General features: G+C 38.2%; 1 protein-coding gene across 2 annotated transcripts in view; it reads left to right on the forward strand.

The window, feature by feature from the left end:
- Positions 1–21,354, forward strand: part of LOC102232759 — a 172,630-nt gene that overhangs the window by 137,941 nt on the left and 13,335 nt on the right. For both annotated transcript variants that reach the window (XM_023325887.1, XM_023325888.1), the window contains one exon: positions 16,928–17,128. In XM_023325887.1, the coding sequence (XP_023181655.1) occupies positions 16,928–17,128 (201 nt within the window). The remainder of the gene's footprint in view (positions 1–16,927; positions 17,129–21,354) is intronic.

Genomic DNA, 21,354 nt, shown 5'->3' on the forward strand with positions numbered 1-21,354 from the left:
AAGCCCATTTTGGAAGATATTCCATTAAAGAAAGACCGCTCAATCAAAACACAACATGAACTTCGTGGATGTGTTACACCGGGCATGTCTTCGTGTCAGGCAGGGCAACTTCCCAGGATGTATATTCACTTGAAATTATAGCTGTCAAATGTTTGACAGCCCAGTAAAGGTCAGCTGTAATGTCATCGGGGTGTGTAGTGGTGCCGAGCGTACAGATGATGTCGAATCTTTGCAAGACTGAAAATGTGACTTAGAGAGATAAGGGAAATAGAATGAAGTGATCACACTGTAGACACTTTTCAGTGTAATCTGTGGTATTTATATAGTGTTATAGTGGCTAAGGCTGAGCATGCTCATGGTAGTCACAAAATTTGAACGTAACAATGCTGTTTTTGATCGAAGGAACCAGCACTGAGTCTGTGAGACATTTGACTACCTATTAACCCAACCCAAGAGTAAACACAGGCTAGAATCTATGAGGCTCTTAGACAAACCCTCAGTATTTCAAGGTGATGTTAGTAGTGCTATTTTTGTAGTGATCACTAGTTGATAACTTGTATGCCTGTCTATACTTTGAACTGTACTCTGAGGTGTGTACACCTGTTACGTGCACGTGCTTCAGAGTCTGTCTGGATTTCACAAGCAGAGGGATAAAACTAATTTAGTATTTTTTTTATAGTAATGTAAAATGAGATATTCGTAATGTGAACTTTAAAGTCAGGAATGCGGTCTTTGTTACGATTATTCAACTCAAGAGCTGTGAACATGAATTTCTGTAGTTTTGAACTGAACTTTAAGCTAGTTCAATAAAAGTCCAAAATACTCTCATCATAAGCGAGAAATCCAATTGAAGATCACCATTTTGATGTAAGTTTGATATTTATATACATTTAAAATTCAGTTTTAGTTAACTCCTTGTATGCTTCAACTGTGAGGAAAAAACTGTGTGGAACAAAGATGTTTCTTGAAAGCCGACTAAACTTATAGTGTGTCAGACCTGTTTTTTTTTATTTTTTGTGTGTGTTTTATTATGTTAAAGCCTCTTATTAAGCAAACATCCTATTTAGCATCAGGGAAACGCTTGCTGTGGTACACTTCTTTATTATCCTTCCATTACTGTATCCTTCCCTCCACAGCAACAATTCCACCATTTGTCATATTGCACCTAATTTGCTCTTATTACTCTGATAAAATGCTAACACATTCTGTGCCATGATGAAAATTTAGGTTTATTACAGCTTAACATTTTCATATTATATAACTAGACAATATTTCATCAAAATAAGATAGGCCTTGCCATTATTTTATAATTATTGTCACAATTTCTTCTGTGCAAAAGGGTCACTTTCCTAACTCAGCAAAGACATATCCCTATTAAACTAATTTGCCTACATGCAAATTTCTGTCATTTTTCCCTCATTAACTATTTATCATAGACAGGGGGAAAAAAATATATTCATGAAGGCAAGGAAAGGAGAAGCCCGACAGAGCCGAAACTAATATTTTGCAACTCTAATGATTTTTTGCATTCTTAATTAGATAGAATAAGGTTGATATGATTAGGTCAGGATGTAGTGTTTTTCATTAAAAATACATTTCAGAAACGGTATTCCAAGTGTGCCCTTGCAATTAAATAATGAATCTGGTGCATTCCTTATTACGGACCCAATTAATATCAGAGGCAAGGGCGTAATTTTAATAACAGTGGGCTACAAGGCCTTCATTAGCTCATTGAGAGAAAGGAGGGATGAGGAGGAGGAAAACAAGGTACTCTCAGGAACAGCTGCAGTCTGCAGCAGTGTATTTTATTTTAATTTTTTTTTTTTTTAGTTATTAACAATGCATTCCCAAAAGTGTAGCATATGACATTTTTTCACATCTGCCATCTTAGTCAAACAAGATCAAATATTGTCTGTTTTGGCTAATATGATGACTGTTGTTAACTCAGAACAACTAAAAAGACTGATTTGAAATTAAAACTATTGTAAGGCTTGTCTGTTGAGCTTAAAAAGGATTCCAATTTAATACTGGGATATCACCATTAAAAAATAGATTATGACACATGAGTATATCTATTCTGAATTAATTAGTAAAGTGTAATTTAACAATCAATTGTATTATAAATAAATATAAAGGCAAAATGCTGTGACCTTGCTGCAAATATCATCTATGGATGATATTTGATGATAGGCACATTACTGGTTTAGAGGGCATGACTGAAAAGGCTCTATTTCGCATTAGAAAATCAACATATTCACTTTGAGAAACCAAGGATTTCCAAGGTCAACCAAGTTAGTTTTTTTTTTTTTTTTGGGGGGGGGGGCTCTGAAATTTGATAGCATTTGACCTTTAAAACTGTGACAAAAGCACAAAAACTGACTGCTGCCTTTTTTGTGGCAAAAGGCCACAAAAAGCTACGTCTCAGGAGAATCTTCCCTTTTGATGCCCAACATTTTGTTGATACTGTGACAAATTTTATACCTTCATATAATTCAATAAGTCAAAATAAAATTTATTTGCAGTGTGCACAGCCACAAGCTAGTCTTACTTTTAACACTTTATTGCTTTTTCCTATTGCTATCACATAATTAAACTCTGCCAAACAACATAAGAGGCAATTATAATCAGATAAAAACTCACTTCCTGAATTTGCTGAGTTAAAACAAAGAACTCAGCAAAATCTCAGTATTTCTATATTTCCCTCCAGCTCTGGAACAACAAAAGGGGGTGAAAAAATCCATCCAATTACCAACCTTAAAATGTCCTGTTATTATCAAACTTGTTATTTTCACATAGCAACTCTGAAATTTTTATTCTTATATCCTACAAATTACCTCAATATCAGATATTTTCCCACACTTTGGGGTCATTAAGCTTTCTTTAAATATGTACATATTTCTGACAGAGGTAGAAATAAAATCAAAAACTCTCATTGGTGCATCACAGCTCATAAACTAATAATTTACCTGCTTGTGTGCTTTTTCAATTGATTGGACTTAGATTAACTGCTCAAACCGTGGAGTACAGCTGACCGTGAGATTGCATCAAACTCATAATGTTGCCCAACTTAAATTCTGAAGAAAATACTTTTGCTTGAAATTTTTAACATACCTTTTTATGTTGCAATAAGCAGGGATGATTAAGTTCAGTGTTTGTCACTGCTTTAAAACTTAAACTTTAAAACAAATAGATTTATGTTTGAAGGAAATTTGGAAAAATTGTAAAGCCTATGACAATTTATTTATTTATTTTTTTACCCTTCTATACTACCCTGGCTCTGTGGATGTAAGTGGTTCAGTTCAGCTTGGTAATGAGCCCCATTAATTATGTAAAGCCAGTGATGCAGATGGACCTAATTAATTGTCTCCTGTCACCCCGTTGATTACTGTACCTGCAAGGGAGGTGTTAATTTCTGTAATACTTAGGCAGGTATGCAAACTGTTTTGTTGGAGACACTGCTTTGACAATGACAGAGTGCAGCCCCATCAGCTTACCTGCTGCAAATATCTTTGTGCTATTAATTCAAAGTTTCCTTTCGGTGGTGGTGATATTTTTATAATTGAAGGAGAAAGGGAGAGAGGGCGGCTGCATGGGAGGCCCTGGAGATGTTTTCTCAACTTGATTGCATCAACATTTTGAGTACGTTTGCGCCGTTTGTCACTCTGTGTCTGGGTAATGGGGCACCAGCGGGCAAGTTTGGGAACACCCAAGGTGCTTTGCAACTGCAGCGTGGTTGGAGGCGCGTAAACCTGTTGAGAGTCAAACAACACATGTCGGAATAGCAGTGATGAATTTACAGCCCTCCGCTGCACTTTTTGGCAGCCCTGGTAAAGATGTGCCAAAACACTTAAGCTAAAGTAAATACATTTTCTAATGGATAAGGATAATGTCACAGAGATAAATTAAAAATACCCAGCGTTTAATTTTAATTTAGGTACTTTCAGTTCAGTCAGGAGAAAAATTACATGTGGATATTTTTCAAAAAGTCTTTTGTTCAAGGTCCCGGATCTTGTTTTTTGTTTACTGTACTTGACTTCATGTTGTTTATCACTTTTGTGCCAAAACATCCAAATATTCTTAAAGATGCTGCCAGAATTTCAGTCAAAATCTAGAGTTTTTTTCATGCAACGATCTCAAACACTGTTTAGCGGCTCTATAGAATAAACACACCCTTATCACAGACGATCCACTGTGCTCAATATCGGACATGAGGTGCAGAGTGAAAAGCTAATTTGTAGTTTTGTCTGACCAAAGCCTATGCTTTTATGCAAGTGTCCGTCTCCGTTTAAAAACCACACTGCAATTAAATGTGTGATAGTAGGACAAAAGGCTTTTTTCTTTCTTTCTTTTTTTCCTTGGGGCAATGTGACACAAAGATGCCATTCTCCAAGAATGAAATTTGGCAATTTATTTTTTTAACCTCCTCTTCCTCACCGTGCATGGTGGTAAGTTAAACGGACTTCAGCTAAATTTATTTTATGGGAATTGTTAGGTATGCCAACTGTAGCAATTGAATTAAGGATTACATTTTTTTTTTCTGTGAGCTTAAATCTAATTTCACGTTTTTCATATGTATTTATCAGAGCTACCAGGGGAGTTGCCATTCACGAAATGGTTCATCTAGGCAGAAACTAAGCATGTAAAAGTATAACAAAAATACCATCTCAATTAAAAAACTGCTGTGTTTTGACCAGTTTTAATATTAGCAAAATGTCTACACAGCTACATGATCCAAGAACCCCTAAATTGAGATTTTCATTAAAATGGTTATAATCATATATTAGTTTATAAGTCTTTTCCTGTGGATAATAGTACTCAGCGCACCTGAATACAGACCACCTGAGATGCTTAGCTGAAACTTAAGTAATGGATGAAGAAGCACTGAGGAAGAAGGCAGGCGGACAAATTAGTGGGCTGTGAAAGGGTACACAGGAACCGCTGTCATGTAACAAAAGAACCCCCAGCTCCTGAGCAGGAACCCATAACAGAAACACAGGAAAACAGTCAGAGAAAGAGCCAAGTGTTTCATTTGCGCTGTGACGGTTTTCTGTGTCCAAAGACAGCTAGTTTTGTGGTCAGTGTGCATGTAAGTGTGTGTTAGTAAGAGACGGTTTGTGAGTAATTATTGGGTTGAACATTGTCTCCCCAACCCTGGTAACCCCTACCACAGAGCAATGTGGGCAGTGTGTGGCCATTTAAATGTATGAGTGTTTTTTATTTATTTATGTTTTGCATTGTTGTGCTTGGCTGCATGCGTGTTGAGGCAAACCTGCTCATGCACTCAGTTTGTGGATTCACCGAGTGCGTCTGTAGTCAAAATGCATATCCGTATGTGTGATTATCTACATGCATACCTCTCTTCTGTCCTGCATGTGAATGTCACATTTGGGTTGCGTCTTCAATTACATTACAGTGGAGATTTGTGTGCGTGTGTGTGGGTGTGTGGTGGACACTGCTGAGGGCCCAAAATGCCTGGGGGAATTGCAGGCAGGCAGCAGGCAGCGACAGGAGCGACACAGCAGCAAGCACAGCAGCCACACTCAGAGCATTAGGGAGCTCAATATGAGATATGACTGCAAAGACTACATGCCAGTGTTCCTGAAAAGGTCATAGACTTTCCTAGGCACTAATGTGTGAAAGGGGTGCACAGTGGTTTTTAAAAAATATATAAAAAAAAGAAATGAAAAAAAGGAGAAAAAATTGATCAAGTTCAAATGCATTTGCCTCTGTTGAAAGTTTTTATTGACAAAAATATGTTTGTGTGAGATTTTATAGATTATGTCAGTATGCACTGAGAGCCAACCTGGCGTTGCTCAAAAAAGTGCCAGAATTAAAAGAATTACAGTTAAGCCTAACAAATAAGAGAACTCTTTTGTACCCTTGATTCATTTATGGAGTCAATATACTGTTGTAATTTCTGTTGTGCAATGGCATTTTGGAGCAATGAGTAGTGGAAAATATCTTTGTCATCAATTCAACGTTGTGATTTTTGGTTTAAATCTTACCCTATTTGTACTTTGTTCCCAATATGGGAGCATTGTCTCTGTGGTTTAATATCCAGGAGACATAGTCAAACCTCTCAATTTGTCCTTTGCAATTCATCTTTGATGCAGATCATTTTCCACCACTGCCTAGTCTTTCTATACCCTCTGTCAGAAGCAGGGGATGAAAGAATTTTTTAAAAATTCAGCCTAACCCAACCTGTAAATTTTATCTGCCATTATTTATCTTGTATTATATTACAATATATACATATATAATCCATTCCCTAACATTCTTGTATATTCTGTATAATCTGTGCATATAGCTCCCATATTTATATTTATATTTATACACAATATCTATATCTCTTTGCTATAACCCCTTATAGTCCATACATACATAGTCTTGTACATCTGTAAATATATCTCGTAGAGCACTTCTGGATAGATGCAAACTACATCTCGGTTCTTGTACTTGTAACAGTGCAATGACAATAAAGTTGAATTCTATTCTATTCTATTCTAAACAAGGAAATATCTTGTTTGGCAGTCTGTAATGTATTCAATCTCTGAGTCAAACAAAAGGATTCAGCATTATGTTTGACCATTTCAAGCACTTATAGATCCATTAGTGCTGAGGAGCGTTCCCCTATATTTTTTTTATTAAAGGAAGCTTTGCCCGTCAGCCATCAAAACGCAAGCAGCTGGAGGAGGTAAATTGACACCAGGTTTGGACCACTTTCAGACTCTTTTCCCTTTCTCACTCCTCTTTCTTCTTTTCCCAAACAAGCCAAGTGCAGAAGAATTCTTACTTGTTTTCTTGCCATCCCATAATATGACATAATATGACACAGATGGCCACAAATTGAACTGTTGAAGGGAAAAATTTTAGGAAAGAAACAACACAGCAGAATAAGTCAACAACCCCGTAACACTTCCAGAGTTTTAACAGCTAAATCACCTGGGTCAGATCAGTGCAGTTCGCATAGAATGCTGTTAAGCCAAACATTTGGATGGATTATTAAAGGAAACAAGTTGATTTTATCACTTAAGAAATCTTACAGAGGATGCAGCCCACTTGCTTAGATAAATACTTTGTGTACACACGTATGGCACACATTCCCCAACATACAAGAAGTTGTACAAACAGCCTCTGGCTCCAAACAGGCTTTATTTTGATTTGACAGATCTGATGCTTTGTGACTGTCTGTCGTTAGTCAGTTCTTTTCTACTCATTCCCTTCCTTTTCTTTAAAGAGCTTGACCTTGGCCGCTTCCTGTGGGCCCGAGGGGCTGAAGAAGTCCTGGCGATCATGACAGGTGTCGCGCCTTAACAGCCCCTCGTGACATCTCAAGGACGGGATAGATATTTGGAGATTTCTTATTTTTCTATAAGGGGTTTTTTACTTAGAACCTTAAAGGGGGTGGCCTGGGGTGTGTGGATATGTGTACGCACTTGCACAAGTAATGCATGAGAGAGTGAGAGAGAGAGAAAGCATGCGAATGAAGGCATGCCCCTGACTCCCAGCCCTCATTCAGGTTATTGGCTTGGATACTTATCACCTCAAGCCTCCGAGGCTTGATTAGGTTGAAGCTACTCCAAACTCAAATTCTGGATATCAAAGGCAACCCTCAACTTTGGCATCTGTCTGCAGCATCTTAATACGAAGCCCGTCCCTTTAAAATTTAAAGAATTAAACATGGCATCCTGAGATATGTGCACGGCGTAGTTTGAGTGAGGGGAAACATGTTTTTGCGCCACAATAGGATTACCTGAAGGAGGCATGCCACTAATGCAGAATTAGTTCAGTGGAAAGCACCGGGTATGTGATTGGCTTGGCTCTGGCAATACTAAATATCACAACCCAAATTCACAGTGGCTTAATGCATGAGTTCACATGCATCTGTGGACTTGTGTGAATTTGGCTTGGGCACGCTGTGGCAGATCTGAACTTACATATTTGCATATGGATTGCACTCAAAATTTAAATTAGCCCTTTGAATGTTTATCACTTGAAGAAACTTGACAACATAATACCTTACTGTCAGTCATTTATGATCTAAGCGAGGGCTTAAATGAGGACTTACCCTCTTGTTTCATCAAAGTTGCCAGTAAACTTCAGCATGCCCCAAAACAAACCTGGAGAAGTGATCACCTTAGGGCCTGGTGTGAGTCAGAAACGGCATGGAAGAAAAAGCTGAGCTGCTATCTGAGTTGTTTACTGTAGGTTGGGAGTTAGCTTTTATTTATTTTTTTTGCAAAGGAGATTAGTAACAGCAATTTATGCATATCTTATTTTCTGGATTATCTTAGGCACTGGGAGATGCTATCTCAATGCATAATCTCTTTAAAGTCGTCTAAAGTTGTCTGGTCTATTCTGACTGTAAATACAGTTATTTTTTTGCTTGTTTATTTTGTTCTCAGAGTCCAGTTTGCTGTGTACTACTTTTGGCTCGAGTTTTCTTTTTTTTTTATGACATCTTAATTGCGACTATTCAGGTCAAAACACTGAGGAGGGATGGTCACTGCTTTGGAGGCAGAGTAACTAGTGGAGAGTGGTTGAAAAGTGCCATAGCAAACAAGCTGTTTGTCGGGGTGTGCATATGTGTTTGCACTGGATAAGATATATATATATATATATATATATATATATATATATATATATATATATATATATATATATATATATATATATATATATATATATATATATATATATATATACTCTGTATGTGTATGCGTGTGTGTGTGTGTGTGTCCCTCCATGCAAATATGAATGGGTGGCCTGTCTTGTCCAATGGTGCGTTTCACCAGACACAGACCTTTGCTTCAGCCAAATCAGGCCCAACACAGACCGTGTGCATCCATGCCATTTTCAAGCTGCTCCAATTATATTTTCTGACCGGCCACATACTGGCCAATTTTACAATAATAGCATATCTATTTCTGTTCTAATGGCTGACATTGCTTGGCCTATCCATGCATATATGTCATTGGTCCTTTATGCTTTGTGGTCTTGGCCTGTTCCCAGCCATGTGCAATGTGCTGTGGCCTGTCTTGGCTTTGCATTTGTATGTGGTGCATGAACCCCATGTATAACCAAGTAAGATTGGGCAGTGGAACTTTACTTCACCTTACCCGTTTGCATGGTTACTTCTTCCTGTTAGTGGTAGCATAACGAAACTGACAAATGCTGTTATAGTTATTTATTTAAGTGATCCTTCCTTTTAAAGTGAGGTTTGTGCTTCTTTAATAACTTACAATCTTCCATTGGAGTTTGTAAGTTTGGTGTCTCTACTCTTCCTGAACTGTATCTCCAAAAGTGTTTGTTAGGAGAAAAGTGCCTTTTTGGAAAAAAAAAAAGAAGAGTGTGCCAATAAAATATTCACCAATATCAGCATATCACACCTTCCAGCCTTAACTTTGATAAGAAGCAGGGTGGATCTATGTTATGTTGTTGTTTATATGGAATTGTGATTCTGCAGGCTTAATATTGTAGCTAAAACAGCATACTCATGGGATTAAGTAACTTTTTCCAATCTGTTATTGTCTTATTTCTGTTAGCCTGTGTGAATTGTAGCCTTGACTTCCTACCTTGCCTGACTTTATGTGGGGTTTTCTTACGCTGCTGTAATTTGAACATGTAGCACATTAAGAGAGACATTATCCCACATCCCTTGGCTGTAACCAGTAATAACTGTAACCAGAAACAGAAGTTCCTGACACCAACGACCATGCTGCGTACGAAATCTCTTAAATTTTATTTCCTTGTCATTCTACTTGGTTGGATGCCTAATGCTCATTTTTATGTCTAATTGTATTATGTTGTCTAATGATTGGCAGATTTGCTTTAAGGAATACAACAGGTGTTCCATATAAGGTGGCTAATGTAACTGTACATGGTGTAAAGTGTTTTCTTAGGTAGATTTTAATTCAGTCCATGACTCAAAATGTTTGTGCTATCCTTGTGCTTAGTAGTTAGTACCAGACACCATGTGTTGGTTGGTGTTTCTTGATCCATCAGACCATGCATTGTGTTTCTGTGTGTTTCTATGTGCCACAGATGTTTCTGTGGCATCAAACCTGTGATCAGGCCTTAAACCCAGACAAGGTCTTATTGAAATGATGGTTTGGTCAGGGAGTCAGGGGATTGACCCTCTATAGCTTTAACTGCCTCTGTGCACAGTACCCTCAACCCCCTCTCCCCGCACTCCTCCAATACACACGCCAACCATGCTACTTCCCCCCACTACACACACACACACACACACACACACACACACACACACACACACACACACACACACACACACACACACACCCCTTCTATCACCCCATAGCCCTCTACACTCCCTCCTTCCCCCTCTCCCTGCTCTGCAGCTTCAAGCGCCCGCAGGCACTGGAGATGCACGCATGCGTTGGCTCACTGTGTGGGGCTTTGTCTGTTTTGTGGGCTTAGATATATGTGTGTTAGCATATGTGTTACTGTGCTACTTGGCGTGCATGTCTGTGTGTGTGTGCATATATCTGCGGACAAAAGAAGTAACTCAGTCTACCTCTTCACGCACTTCACAACAATCACTGATGCTCCTTTTTGAGCTTTTTGTTCTTTATGTCTGTGGAAATGTCCTGCTGGGACACCTTTAGTTTTGTGATTTGCAGAAACATTGGCATATTATTGCACTTTATAGGCATAGTTGTAAACAGGCAAAGATAACCTTAAATGCTTTTATAAAAGTTAGAGGATAATCGTGGAAGAAAACCTGTTAGAGGCTGTAAAATACTTTATACAGGAGCAGAGGTCCATCTTTGACTGTTAGAATAACCGTAAAAATACAGCAATGGTAATGACTATGATGGTATAGTTTGTGCCAAAGTGGTTTTTATGAAGTTCTTTACATTCTGTTAACATTCATAAAGCTCAGAAAGATACATTTTAAGCACAACCACAAGACTTTCCTCGTTTTTGCACCTAAAATAACTGAATTAGTAAGATTATTTATATGCATAATTTCATGATATATATTTCTTTTCATCACAAGATGTCTCCTCACAACAACAGTAAATCACACAGCCAAAACTTCATTTCTAACTTCATTTCCTACCTTTTCCTTTGGCCTTCATCTGACTGCCAAGGGGAATAGCCCTGCTGTAACCTTCCAGTTCAGAACCTCGCAGCATTTCCTATATTCTCCCAAATCTAAACCCACTGAACAGAGTTTCAACCCCTTCCACAGTGTCAGTCCCAACTCCAGCCGCAGCCGGGGCTTTCATGTGCGACTGACACATAAATAACCAAGTCTGTCCGCCACCCAGGCAAATTCAAATGCACCTGTCAAAGTGATGAAGCACCCGCCCGCAGGGAAGCATTGTTTACATTTTCACTCCACTCTTTGCAAAAGTGAGATTCTAATTATTTTCCCACTGTAAATTAAAGCCAAGTGGGACAGAACTACAAACCAAAAGGATCATGTCAGTGGAGAAAACTCCTGCCTTCTCACAGCATAAATTTGCGAGGGCTGGGAAATAGCTGGGAAATATGCAGGTGGCAGGACCCGGGAAAGGTCAGCAACTTTGTTTTCAAGTGGTCAACGGAAAGACAGAGAAAGTTGGGAGGCAGGAAGACATGTACAGTACAAGTCACACACTGGTCGAGTTGCTAGACAAGCTCTGTTAGGCTGATTGCCATCGAGAGCTAGATAAATAACAACATGCCATGAAACATAGGCCGAATTGTTACAACTGATGCACAATGCAAACTATTCTTAGCAGAAAACCTGTTTTATGGTTGTTCTTATCTTACAATCCCAGATGACGGAGTGCCACGTTATTATGCTAGGGAATCAAAACATCTGAAACATGAGGAATATGCAAATAGTTTAAATCAAACACGGCGAGGTATATCTTGGAAAGAAAATGCATAAACTGATTATGACAGCTATCTAGTTTGGATCAATCATTAAACAATCAGAGGGGTTGACAAGCCTGTAGTTGTCCATGCCTTAGGCTCCTGTTCTGGACAGTAGCCAGCTCGCCTGCTGGTGCAGACTCCTCCATCTTGCCTCCTTTCAGTACCAACCAGGCAAACATAATTTACACCGTAGACTATGTGCGCAAACATGTGTCTTAAAACATAAATACTGGTTGACATGTGCCAAGACTTTTCTCAATAAAATGTTAATATTTAGTTCACAAAATTAACTCTACCTAGGGCTGTGTTTGTTTGTGTTTATTAATCACTGATTGGTCCATGTCAGTATTCCAAAAGGTAGATTAATAATTGCATCTCTTAACGGTGAATGTTTTTCTAATTTGCCTGAAGGTCCTTTTCCTTTTTTGACACACTGTTTTGAGCACTGAAGAATAGCGAGGCTTACAACAAGGTCCTTAGGTTGAACTGCTTTGGTTGTCAGCAGGCTAAGCCAGATGGATTCACTGTGAAAAAAAAAATGCTGTTCCATGAAAGTCAATAGCAGACATGCACTTAAGAACTGGCATGACACAAAGTGTCAGACAATTTGCCTTGTAAAAGTAGCTATACTGCCCTGAATTACAACTGAAAACATGAACGTATTTTGTGCAATATAACATTGCGTTGCAGCACATATTTTTTTTCAAGTGGAAAGATGAGAATATGAGAAAATAGAAAAATATTTTTCACAATAAAAATCTGAAAAGTGTGGAGTAAATTAGTATTCATCTCTCTTTGCCTTATAACCCCTAAAATAATTCCCCTCATTAAGTCACATAACTGAGTTCAAACATTTGCCGGGTAATGCAAGTAAAATCTCAGCTGTTCTGTGAATGTCTTTGGTAGACAACATTATTGAACTTACAGCATTGCAAGGACTAAATAGCACACCAGACAGGCCAGGGAAGGTAAAGGCCAGGTTTGGGGGGAAAAACAATCTAAAACCTTTAGACACATCATAGGCACTGTTTAGTCCATCATTTGAGAATGAAAAGGGTATGGGACAACAGCAAATCTACAAAAATAGTGCTTCACTTAAACGGACTGTCTAAGAAATATGTGTCCACACTCAAATGAGTGACAAGTCATGATGTATTGTTAAAATTGTGCTCTTCTATTCAGCCTGATTGATTTTTTTCCTCATCGTTTGCACTATGATATGGAATGGTGGGTGTGAAATTGCATCTTCCCCCAGACAAAAACAGACTATATGGTGAACCATGGAGTCAAACAGCAGATGCTCTATCCCCACTTCCTGATCCCGTGTCTCTCCTTCTCTTCCAATGTTGATTTGTGGTAATGTCTGCAAATTTCAAAATTTATGTCCCTGCTGGAAAACATGGTTTGCCGTTTATAGTCTTCCACTAAAAGAAAACAAGACCCGTCTTTCCTGATACAAGTCAAATGACTGATGTAGACTCTATCAGATTTCTAAATACAGACCTCGACAATAAATCCTGACTTGATTGGGTTTGAATTGGGTTAACTCACTTGAATGCTATCTGCTTAACCCACAGCTGGCCTGTCTGCTCCATGCAGGCATTGAACCTAAATCAGTCACTTAGTGCTATCAAATGGAACAATGGTGGAGTGGAGAGAGCACTCAAGCTGGGGCTAGAAGCCAGAGTAGCACCATAACGTAACACAACAGACCAGAACAGAGTAGTGCTGAGCAGACAGGCCTCTTCTAATGCTCTTTCCTTTTTGTGTCTCAGCAGTGATGCTTCCTGAGAGCCATGGTGCATTGCATGAAATGGCATCATCCAAACAGAACACACAAACACCTTTTCAAGCTTTTGTCTAATCTTGTCAACTTGATTTCACGTGCTAATTAGTGTAGGATGGTAGCATGGCTAACATAAAACAAACCTATTTTCATGCAAGCCAAAATACATACTCTTGCTCAATCACAACAGAGAATTTGAGCAGGTGTGTTTAACCAAAGTGACGTATAGCATAGACTCGGAATGCATAGTGTTTCTATCATCACTGTACAGCTTGGTTTTCAGAACTCTGGTGAAGGGCCATAACTGAGTCACAACCACACATGTGGCCAGTGGAGGGGAAATATGTTTCATTTACAATTTGTTTAGATAACTTAAGAATCTAATGACATCCTCAACCAGAAAACTAGTACCGTATGTATGCACTGTATCAGACCTTTATATAACGGTACTCTAACAATCTGTTGCACTATAAATGGTGAGAAGTTGTGAGAAGACACTATTTCAATTTGAAGGTTTATGTATCAGAGCATTTTCTTTTTAAAAGTTGGACCCGTGGACCAGTAGAAAAACATTGCTGCTAAGTAAATTCTCTGCAAAGTAAGTCTCACACGATATGCACATGGTAGGGAGATGATATCACATTGTTTTTAACTTGCGTACTACCAGAACTCACCTGACTATTTCTTGATGAATATTGTAATGAGCACATGTTTTCTTGTTAGGGGCAGGTCTGGTTTAGTTAAATACAAAATCTATAAGTTAGATTCCAGGTATTAGCTGGGTTTTTAAACTGATATTAAGAAAAGCAGCTCAAACTGGAAAATGCATCTAACCCCATGCCATTCTATCTTTGCAACCCATTTTGTGTCCTTTTGGTACCAATACGTAAATGTTGGTTGGATGTGACATCAATAATTCAAGCTTTATTTATATGATTTTCACAAGGCCGAAAATGCTATGTAATAACTTTTGCATCAAAGCAGTCATGCAGTTGTCATACCACACACTGGCACAGAAATGGCAATCATAATTAATTTACAGCAGCAAGGTCATTCACCTTACTGCCACTTAATGCTAGTTTATATGTACACCACAAGAGTCTACACAAATAAGTTGTTCTAACTCAGAAGTTTTGTTGTAATGTAACCAGATCAAATTTCTTCACAACCTGATACCTGACATACACGTGTCAGGTCTTATTGAAATATTGCCAGATACCTGTGAATCAGGTATTAGGACAAGCTTTCAAATAAAATATTGTACACGCTCCTACACAAATAAAAACATGACTGTATTGGAAGAAATCCAACTTTCTCACTCTCTGAGAGAGTGAGAGAGAGAAAATGAAAACATCAACGTACACATGCTATCCAAACAGACTGATTACTGCCTTGCAGAGGTGCTGATTATTTAAGAAATTCAAGTAATCAGTTACCACTAGTGTGGGCTGAGGCCAAGCTTGAAGCAAAGCACAGTTGAGGCGATTTCTCTAATGAGAGTCTAAATTAGAACGGAAGAGATGCATTCCTGTATCCGTAGACCAAACATTCTCTCTCTCTCTCTCCCTCTCTCTGTCTTTTTTCTCTCTCCCTTTCTCTCTTACATAGTATGCTTCAGTCTTTTTCTTATTTGCTTTTGTGCCTCTTTGACACTTTGACAATGAGGGCCTTTCTACTTACTGGAGTGTCTGCCTTGCTCTTTATGCTATGTCTCTAATTACAGCTTTGGTAATGGCTTCCACTGTTTTCTCAGCGAAGTGCCTAGAGTTGTGTTTGCGTTTATAAGTATGAGGGTGACATTGATACGCCGCCCCTCCTTCAGTTTGACCCTGCCACTCATGGCCCACTGAATGAGTTTACCTTTTTTTTCTTTCTCCTTATTTTTAAACGAATCATAATTACACAGCCAATTAGGGGGTCACCTTGAAGAACTTTCTTCTCTTTATGACTCTGACTGGGTGTGTGTGTGGGGGTGTGTGTGTGCGCATGTGTGTAGGATTCACTACTGTGAGCCTGCTGCCTGGTTGAAATTCACTTAATGGCTTTGACAGTGGACTGCAAAAGTATCTATACCTCCTGAGCATTATCACGTCACAACCACAAACTTTAATGTTTTTTTTTATTTAATTGGGATTTCATGTGATGATCTTTTATCTTGTGTTTTCTCTTTGTTTTTCATATTCATGTTATTCCTTAGTTATAAGTTTCCTTGTAGTTTTGTTTTGAAAGTTTGTTCATTTTAATCCCTCAGATGACCCTGAACATACAACCAGAGCTGCAATAGGTGGTCTTGATGGCTCATACAAACTCCAATTGATAACAGGGTGGTCATAAAATTTTGACCACCCTGTCTGAAACCGTTTGAGCTTGTCTCCAACCAAGAATTTGAAAAAAATAACAGTTTTTAGATATAAAAAATAGTAAAGAGTTGTTCAATGTTCAAAAGGAGCTGCAGTTTTAGTTGTTCTACCAAGTTTTGACTCAAACACGCTGAGTGGAAACATATGCAATACATATTAGATTTTTACTTTCAAAATATTTGAAAAACTATGCTAAATATCTTCTTTCCACTTAAAAATGATGCATACCTTTACATTGGTTTATCATATAAAGTCCCTCTAACATTATTTAAAGGTAGTGGTTGTGATGAGGTAAAACAATTAGAGGGATAGGAATGTTTTGCAAAGGCACTGCAAGTCTTAAGATGTGAAAACTCAAAGCGCAATTACTTTCCTTTCTAGTTGGATATTGTACATTGTCGTTTGTAAATGTATATTTTGCTAATTTGTTGATTTTATGTATAAGAGATCTGATAAATCAACATTCCAGCCTTCAGCCATAAACACTTTCACAGAGGGGAATGAGCTTCCATGATCTTCACACATGGATGACTTCGAGTTACATGACCTATATAACATGTTACATGCCCCGCCGGCTCCCATGTCTCACCCTGATATGGAAGAGCAGCACATTACAGGTGTGTAAGCCCCGCACATGAACACACAGAGAGGAGTCATGAACAAAGCGGCAATCTGGATTATACCGCTCATATGATCTCAAACGCAGCCTGTCCCTATACCTGCTACCCTTCAGTTCCCTTAGGACTCCCTTATTGTGTGCTTTGTTTTTTAACCATTTCATTTCTTTATTGTAATAATAAATAAAATAAAATAAAATAAAAAAACACTTATCAGTATCTGACTTGAACAATGCCATCCATATTTCTGTCATTTTGCCTGTGGTGAGCAGGTGGCGGTTTATGACTCTATCTGGACAGCAGAGGACTCTCTCTCCAGCCCCACTGCCCCCGGTGATGAGCCTCACACTGAGGATGGTTTGCCACCGGAGAGCGAGACCAGCACTCATGTCGTAATCCAAACTCTGTACCTGAGTGGGCTAAAACAGAGATACAGACACTTCCTCCGACAACCTGATGGGGCTATCATTGAGGTGAGATTAAAGAAGAGGTTTTTTATTTAATGGTTCTTTGGGCAACGTATCCATTTTCCAAGTAGAACTGTTTGCATGTCTGGTGCTCATTGGATAAAAAAAAAGATGCCCATTATTCCATTTTTTGTGCTACTAAGACTTCTGCCTTTTATTATTCTGGTTTTATTTATCCTTTGAAATTATTGAGTCTTTGTTTTGGGTAAGAAGAAAAAGAAAAAAAGTACAAACATAACCATAATAGAGGAACAAAAGAAAAAAAATAATAAATGCAAATCACAAGCAGCTCCATGGATCAGAAACTTCACATCATTTGGAATGAATTATTGAGAGGACAGAGTCTGTGGTAAGCTACAGTAAAAATCATGAGTTTGGGTTTGCTTATGTTCAGAAGAAGGTGAAGTGTGGAGAAGGCATATTGAAGATGGATTAATATGAAAAGTAAAGTGTTCAAGGTTCCAATAGATCTGTATAAAATGTTGTCATCAGCATATAAATTGATTAAAGAACTTCCAGCAGTACGGAGAGTATTACGAATGTAGATGTTGGATAGAGTTAGACCTGGTATACACTCCAGAGGAACACCTGTAGACAATTGCGCAGGGTATGACAATGGGTAATTGTCCAATGTCCAATGACGTAGGGTAATTGATTTTGGAATAAATTACAATGATTTTAGATTATCCATTTTAACAGTTGGACACTAAAAAAAAAGTTTTTCTTTGCTTTGTGAAGCCATCATACCTTATCTGATCCAGGTTGTGGTAACAACAAAACGCTTTGCTCTACGTCGTTACAATCAGAAGAAGACTCAAAGTGAATGTTTATGCAGTGAGGTATGATTAAATTAAGACAATGATGAGTATCAGATATCTAAACTATGCAGCACCAGAAATAGCTTAAATTTTGCAGCATGACACAAACCTTTATGGTTTATGCAGCGCTGTTTTCTCTACACGCACACAAAAAACATAACAGAATTCACATTCTGATGAATGGGTCTCCATGGTGGCACAGTTATTAGCACTGTTGCCTTTCAGCATGAAGTTTCCTGGAACCTGGAATGAGATCTGTCTGCATGGAGTTTGAACAACCTCCCATGCATGTGTGTGTACTCTCTGGGTACTCCAGCTACCTCCAAAATGTGCAAGTAATGTTGTTTGGTCACTTGATGACCTTGAGTCTGCGTGTATATGTCTATGTTTTTTTGTTTTTTTTGTCATGTGTGGCTCTGTGTTGCCCTGCACCGGACTGGCTGCCTATTCCTGTCTCTCTTATAATGTCCCTATAATGTTGAGCAAGCACAGAAAATAGATGGAAAGATGCTAAACTTTTTCTGATCGACTTCCACATTTAACTTCTTAAAAGTTACTTCTTAAAAGGAGGCTTTCTTTTTAAAGACTTCTTGGTAATTAGGATACTACTGCATTCTCTTCGCTCTTCCTTATTTTATTGTGTTTATTAACTGTCATTGTATGTGGCGTTTTGTGTTCTATAATATACTGCAAAGCACTTTTTGATATTTCTGTCTGTGAAAAGGGCCATGTAAATAATAAATACAATTTACTTACATACTCAAAAGTTACTCAAAATCTGTGGAAAGAGCTGCCGCTGAAGCAGGAATGTATTATTCAGTCTTCAATCATTCTGTCACACCCCGAGCAACCTGGATTGTCTCAACAAAATTAATATTTTAAAGTTGAAATGTCAAAGAAGTGAGGAGAGAAAATGCTTGATGTGCCAACAATTAGCTCTGAGGCTCTGTTATGTCCTAATGGTCCTCAATCATAAACCACCAGATAAATGAGCTTATTTAACAAAACATGATGGTGGTATATCTGTTTCGGTGCTGGTCTGTTTATGTGTGTATAGCCTATAGACTTGAGCAAGGTAAATGACATAACAAGGAGGATTGTTCATCACTGAAAATAGACACAGTGCAAAAACAAACGAAATGGTAAACGCAATTAATTTTCTGCAAGCACACAAACAGATGTTCCCACTAATTTCTGGCAATAAAACCATTGATCACAGCATCTTTTCTTTGTGAGAAGAAGAAAGTTTATGACAATGGACTTCTGCATTCAAACGGCAACAGAGAATTCACAGAAGCCACATGTAGATGTCACCGTCCATGGAAAATTATTTCACGCTCTTTGTGTTGCTTATATTTCTCTCCTTTCTGGTGCACTTCATGTCACTTTGGTCTGCGCTTTTCACCTGTTCGCAGGCGAAGGCTTTTAGGTAGCAAGTGATGCTGATGGCATTGTTTTTCACCAGCTGGTAGAGAAGAGCGATAACGCCACCAAGCAGCACATCACATAAAACTGATCACCTTCCGCCTGAAAGCACAGATCTTCACTTTACATAGTCAAAAGTAATATAGTCCTAAATATATAGACTGGGTTTATGCAGGCCATTGTAAAAACACTTCAGCTGATTTTATTAGTGGTCTATGCTTAATTCTGGCAGCAGCATGCACATCAAACAAAGGGTTATTATTTATCAAGCTCACAAGATGAATAAAAAAGTAGGCAGGTGAGAACAAATACCACAAAAGTTTAAAGTTGACACACCAAGGTCCAGAAATTCACAGTACTGTATGTCTGTTTGTTCATTTAACACATCTATGTGTTTTTTGCCTTTAAATAGTTTGTATGTTCATTTTGTTTTTACATCTTCAAACCTTAACATATTTCATAGAACATTTGTGTGATAAAGTAAAACTAAAAAACAAGATATAGACATTCTAAGTACAAGTTAAGAGCATTGCAATTAATGATTAAATAGTTTAATATTCTATTGTAGCCTAACCTTGATTTAAACATTTCTATCATTTTCTGGCCATTTTGGTGTTATTCTCTCTCCGTAATGATGTAAATCCAAATATATTCTCAAACAGACTTCTGAAATCGTCACACAACAGCTTTATTTATCCCGAGAACAAATTACACACAGGAGGTTGTATAATGACAAAATGGGGGAAAAAATGTTTGTGTGAAAACTTTCACAGGGCAGCATATATTCTAATTGGACTGTGCAGATAATATGACCAATATTCTCTGTCTTAGAAGTTAAATGGTCATCTCACCTTTTCAGTTACTGAGCAAATATTTAGAAATGACTTATTTCCTTGAAGGAGTTCTGTTTGTTTGTGCAGAGGTGCCCTGAAGAACTTGTTTCACTGAGTCTAACATGACCAGAACTTTCAAGGCCAGCAAGTTTCCAAATCACACCCAAATCTGCACTTTAAGTGAACACAGTAAAAAAAAAAGGAAAAGAAAGAAAAAGCAGGTTCTTAGTGCCTGGAGCTATTGAAATGAAGGCAGATCAAAAACTGTTCATTTGGGAATGAAAGACAACAAAAGTCGTAAGTCAGTAAAAAAAAAAAATCTTTTGTTTATTCAGCAGTTGTGAAACATTTCATGTTGACTGAAAGTTGTTTGTGCTGCATCCTTTGCAATTAGTTGAAATATAGTAAAGTTGCCGTTGAGAATGTTTAGTCAAAACTATAACAATAATGAACTCTTTATTGACTTGCATGTTGAATTCTGCTTTAAAAAGTTAATATTAATGATCCATCATGTGCCTTCACTGAGTCTGTAGCCAGAGGCAGGTGTGTGTGTGTGTGTGTGTTTCTGACCCTACTGAGAGAATCTTCTCGCTGAATCCCAACAAAACAAGAAGTTAAAGCTCCTTTCCCATCAGTGCGCTCCAATAAAAGCCATTAAAGGTAAAGTGAGGTGTAGCTTTCCAAATACTCATTACCTATAAACAGATGTTCCACAGCTGCCGACTCGCAAAATGTGCTGTCGACAACAACCGTTAGGGCCAAAATTATGCACGGAAAGGCATCCATATAAGCTAGGACCTTCAGAGAAGGACTCATAACCACTCTGTCTGTAGAAACAAGATGGCTGATGAAGAAATTAATGCAGGCAAAGTCATTATCTTCCCTCCTAAAACCACAGTGGGTTTATGTCCCCCTGTGCCGCTTTTTCTCTGAGGCTAGCATTTAAGTGTCGGCGGACTTATAAAAAGATAGGACAAGCCAACTGTGCTCCTTTTGTCTCCTTTTCCTCCATATGGGTGACAGCAGCATATGCAAGAACTGGCTCAGCTTCTGTAAAACTTCCATTAAAGATGCACAACTAAGGCTCTGCCAGCTTGAATATTACCTCTCTCTGCAAATTATTTATGGCTCGGAAAAAGCGCTGATGATGAGCATC

This window comes from Xiphophorus maculatus, chromosome 21 (assembly GCF_002775205.1).
Source record: "Xiphophorus maculatus strain JP 163 A chromosome 21, X_maculatus-5.0-male, whole genome shotgun sequence".
In the NCBI taxonomy this organism is placed as follows: domain Eukaryota; kingdom Metazoa; phylum Chordata; class Actinopteri; order Cyprinodontiformes; family Poeciliidae; genus Xiphophorus; species Xiphophorus maculatus.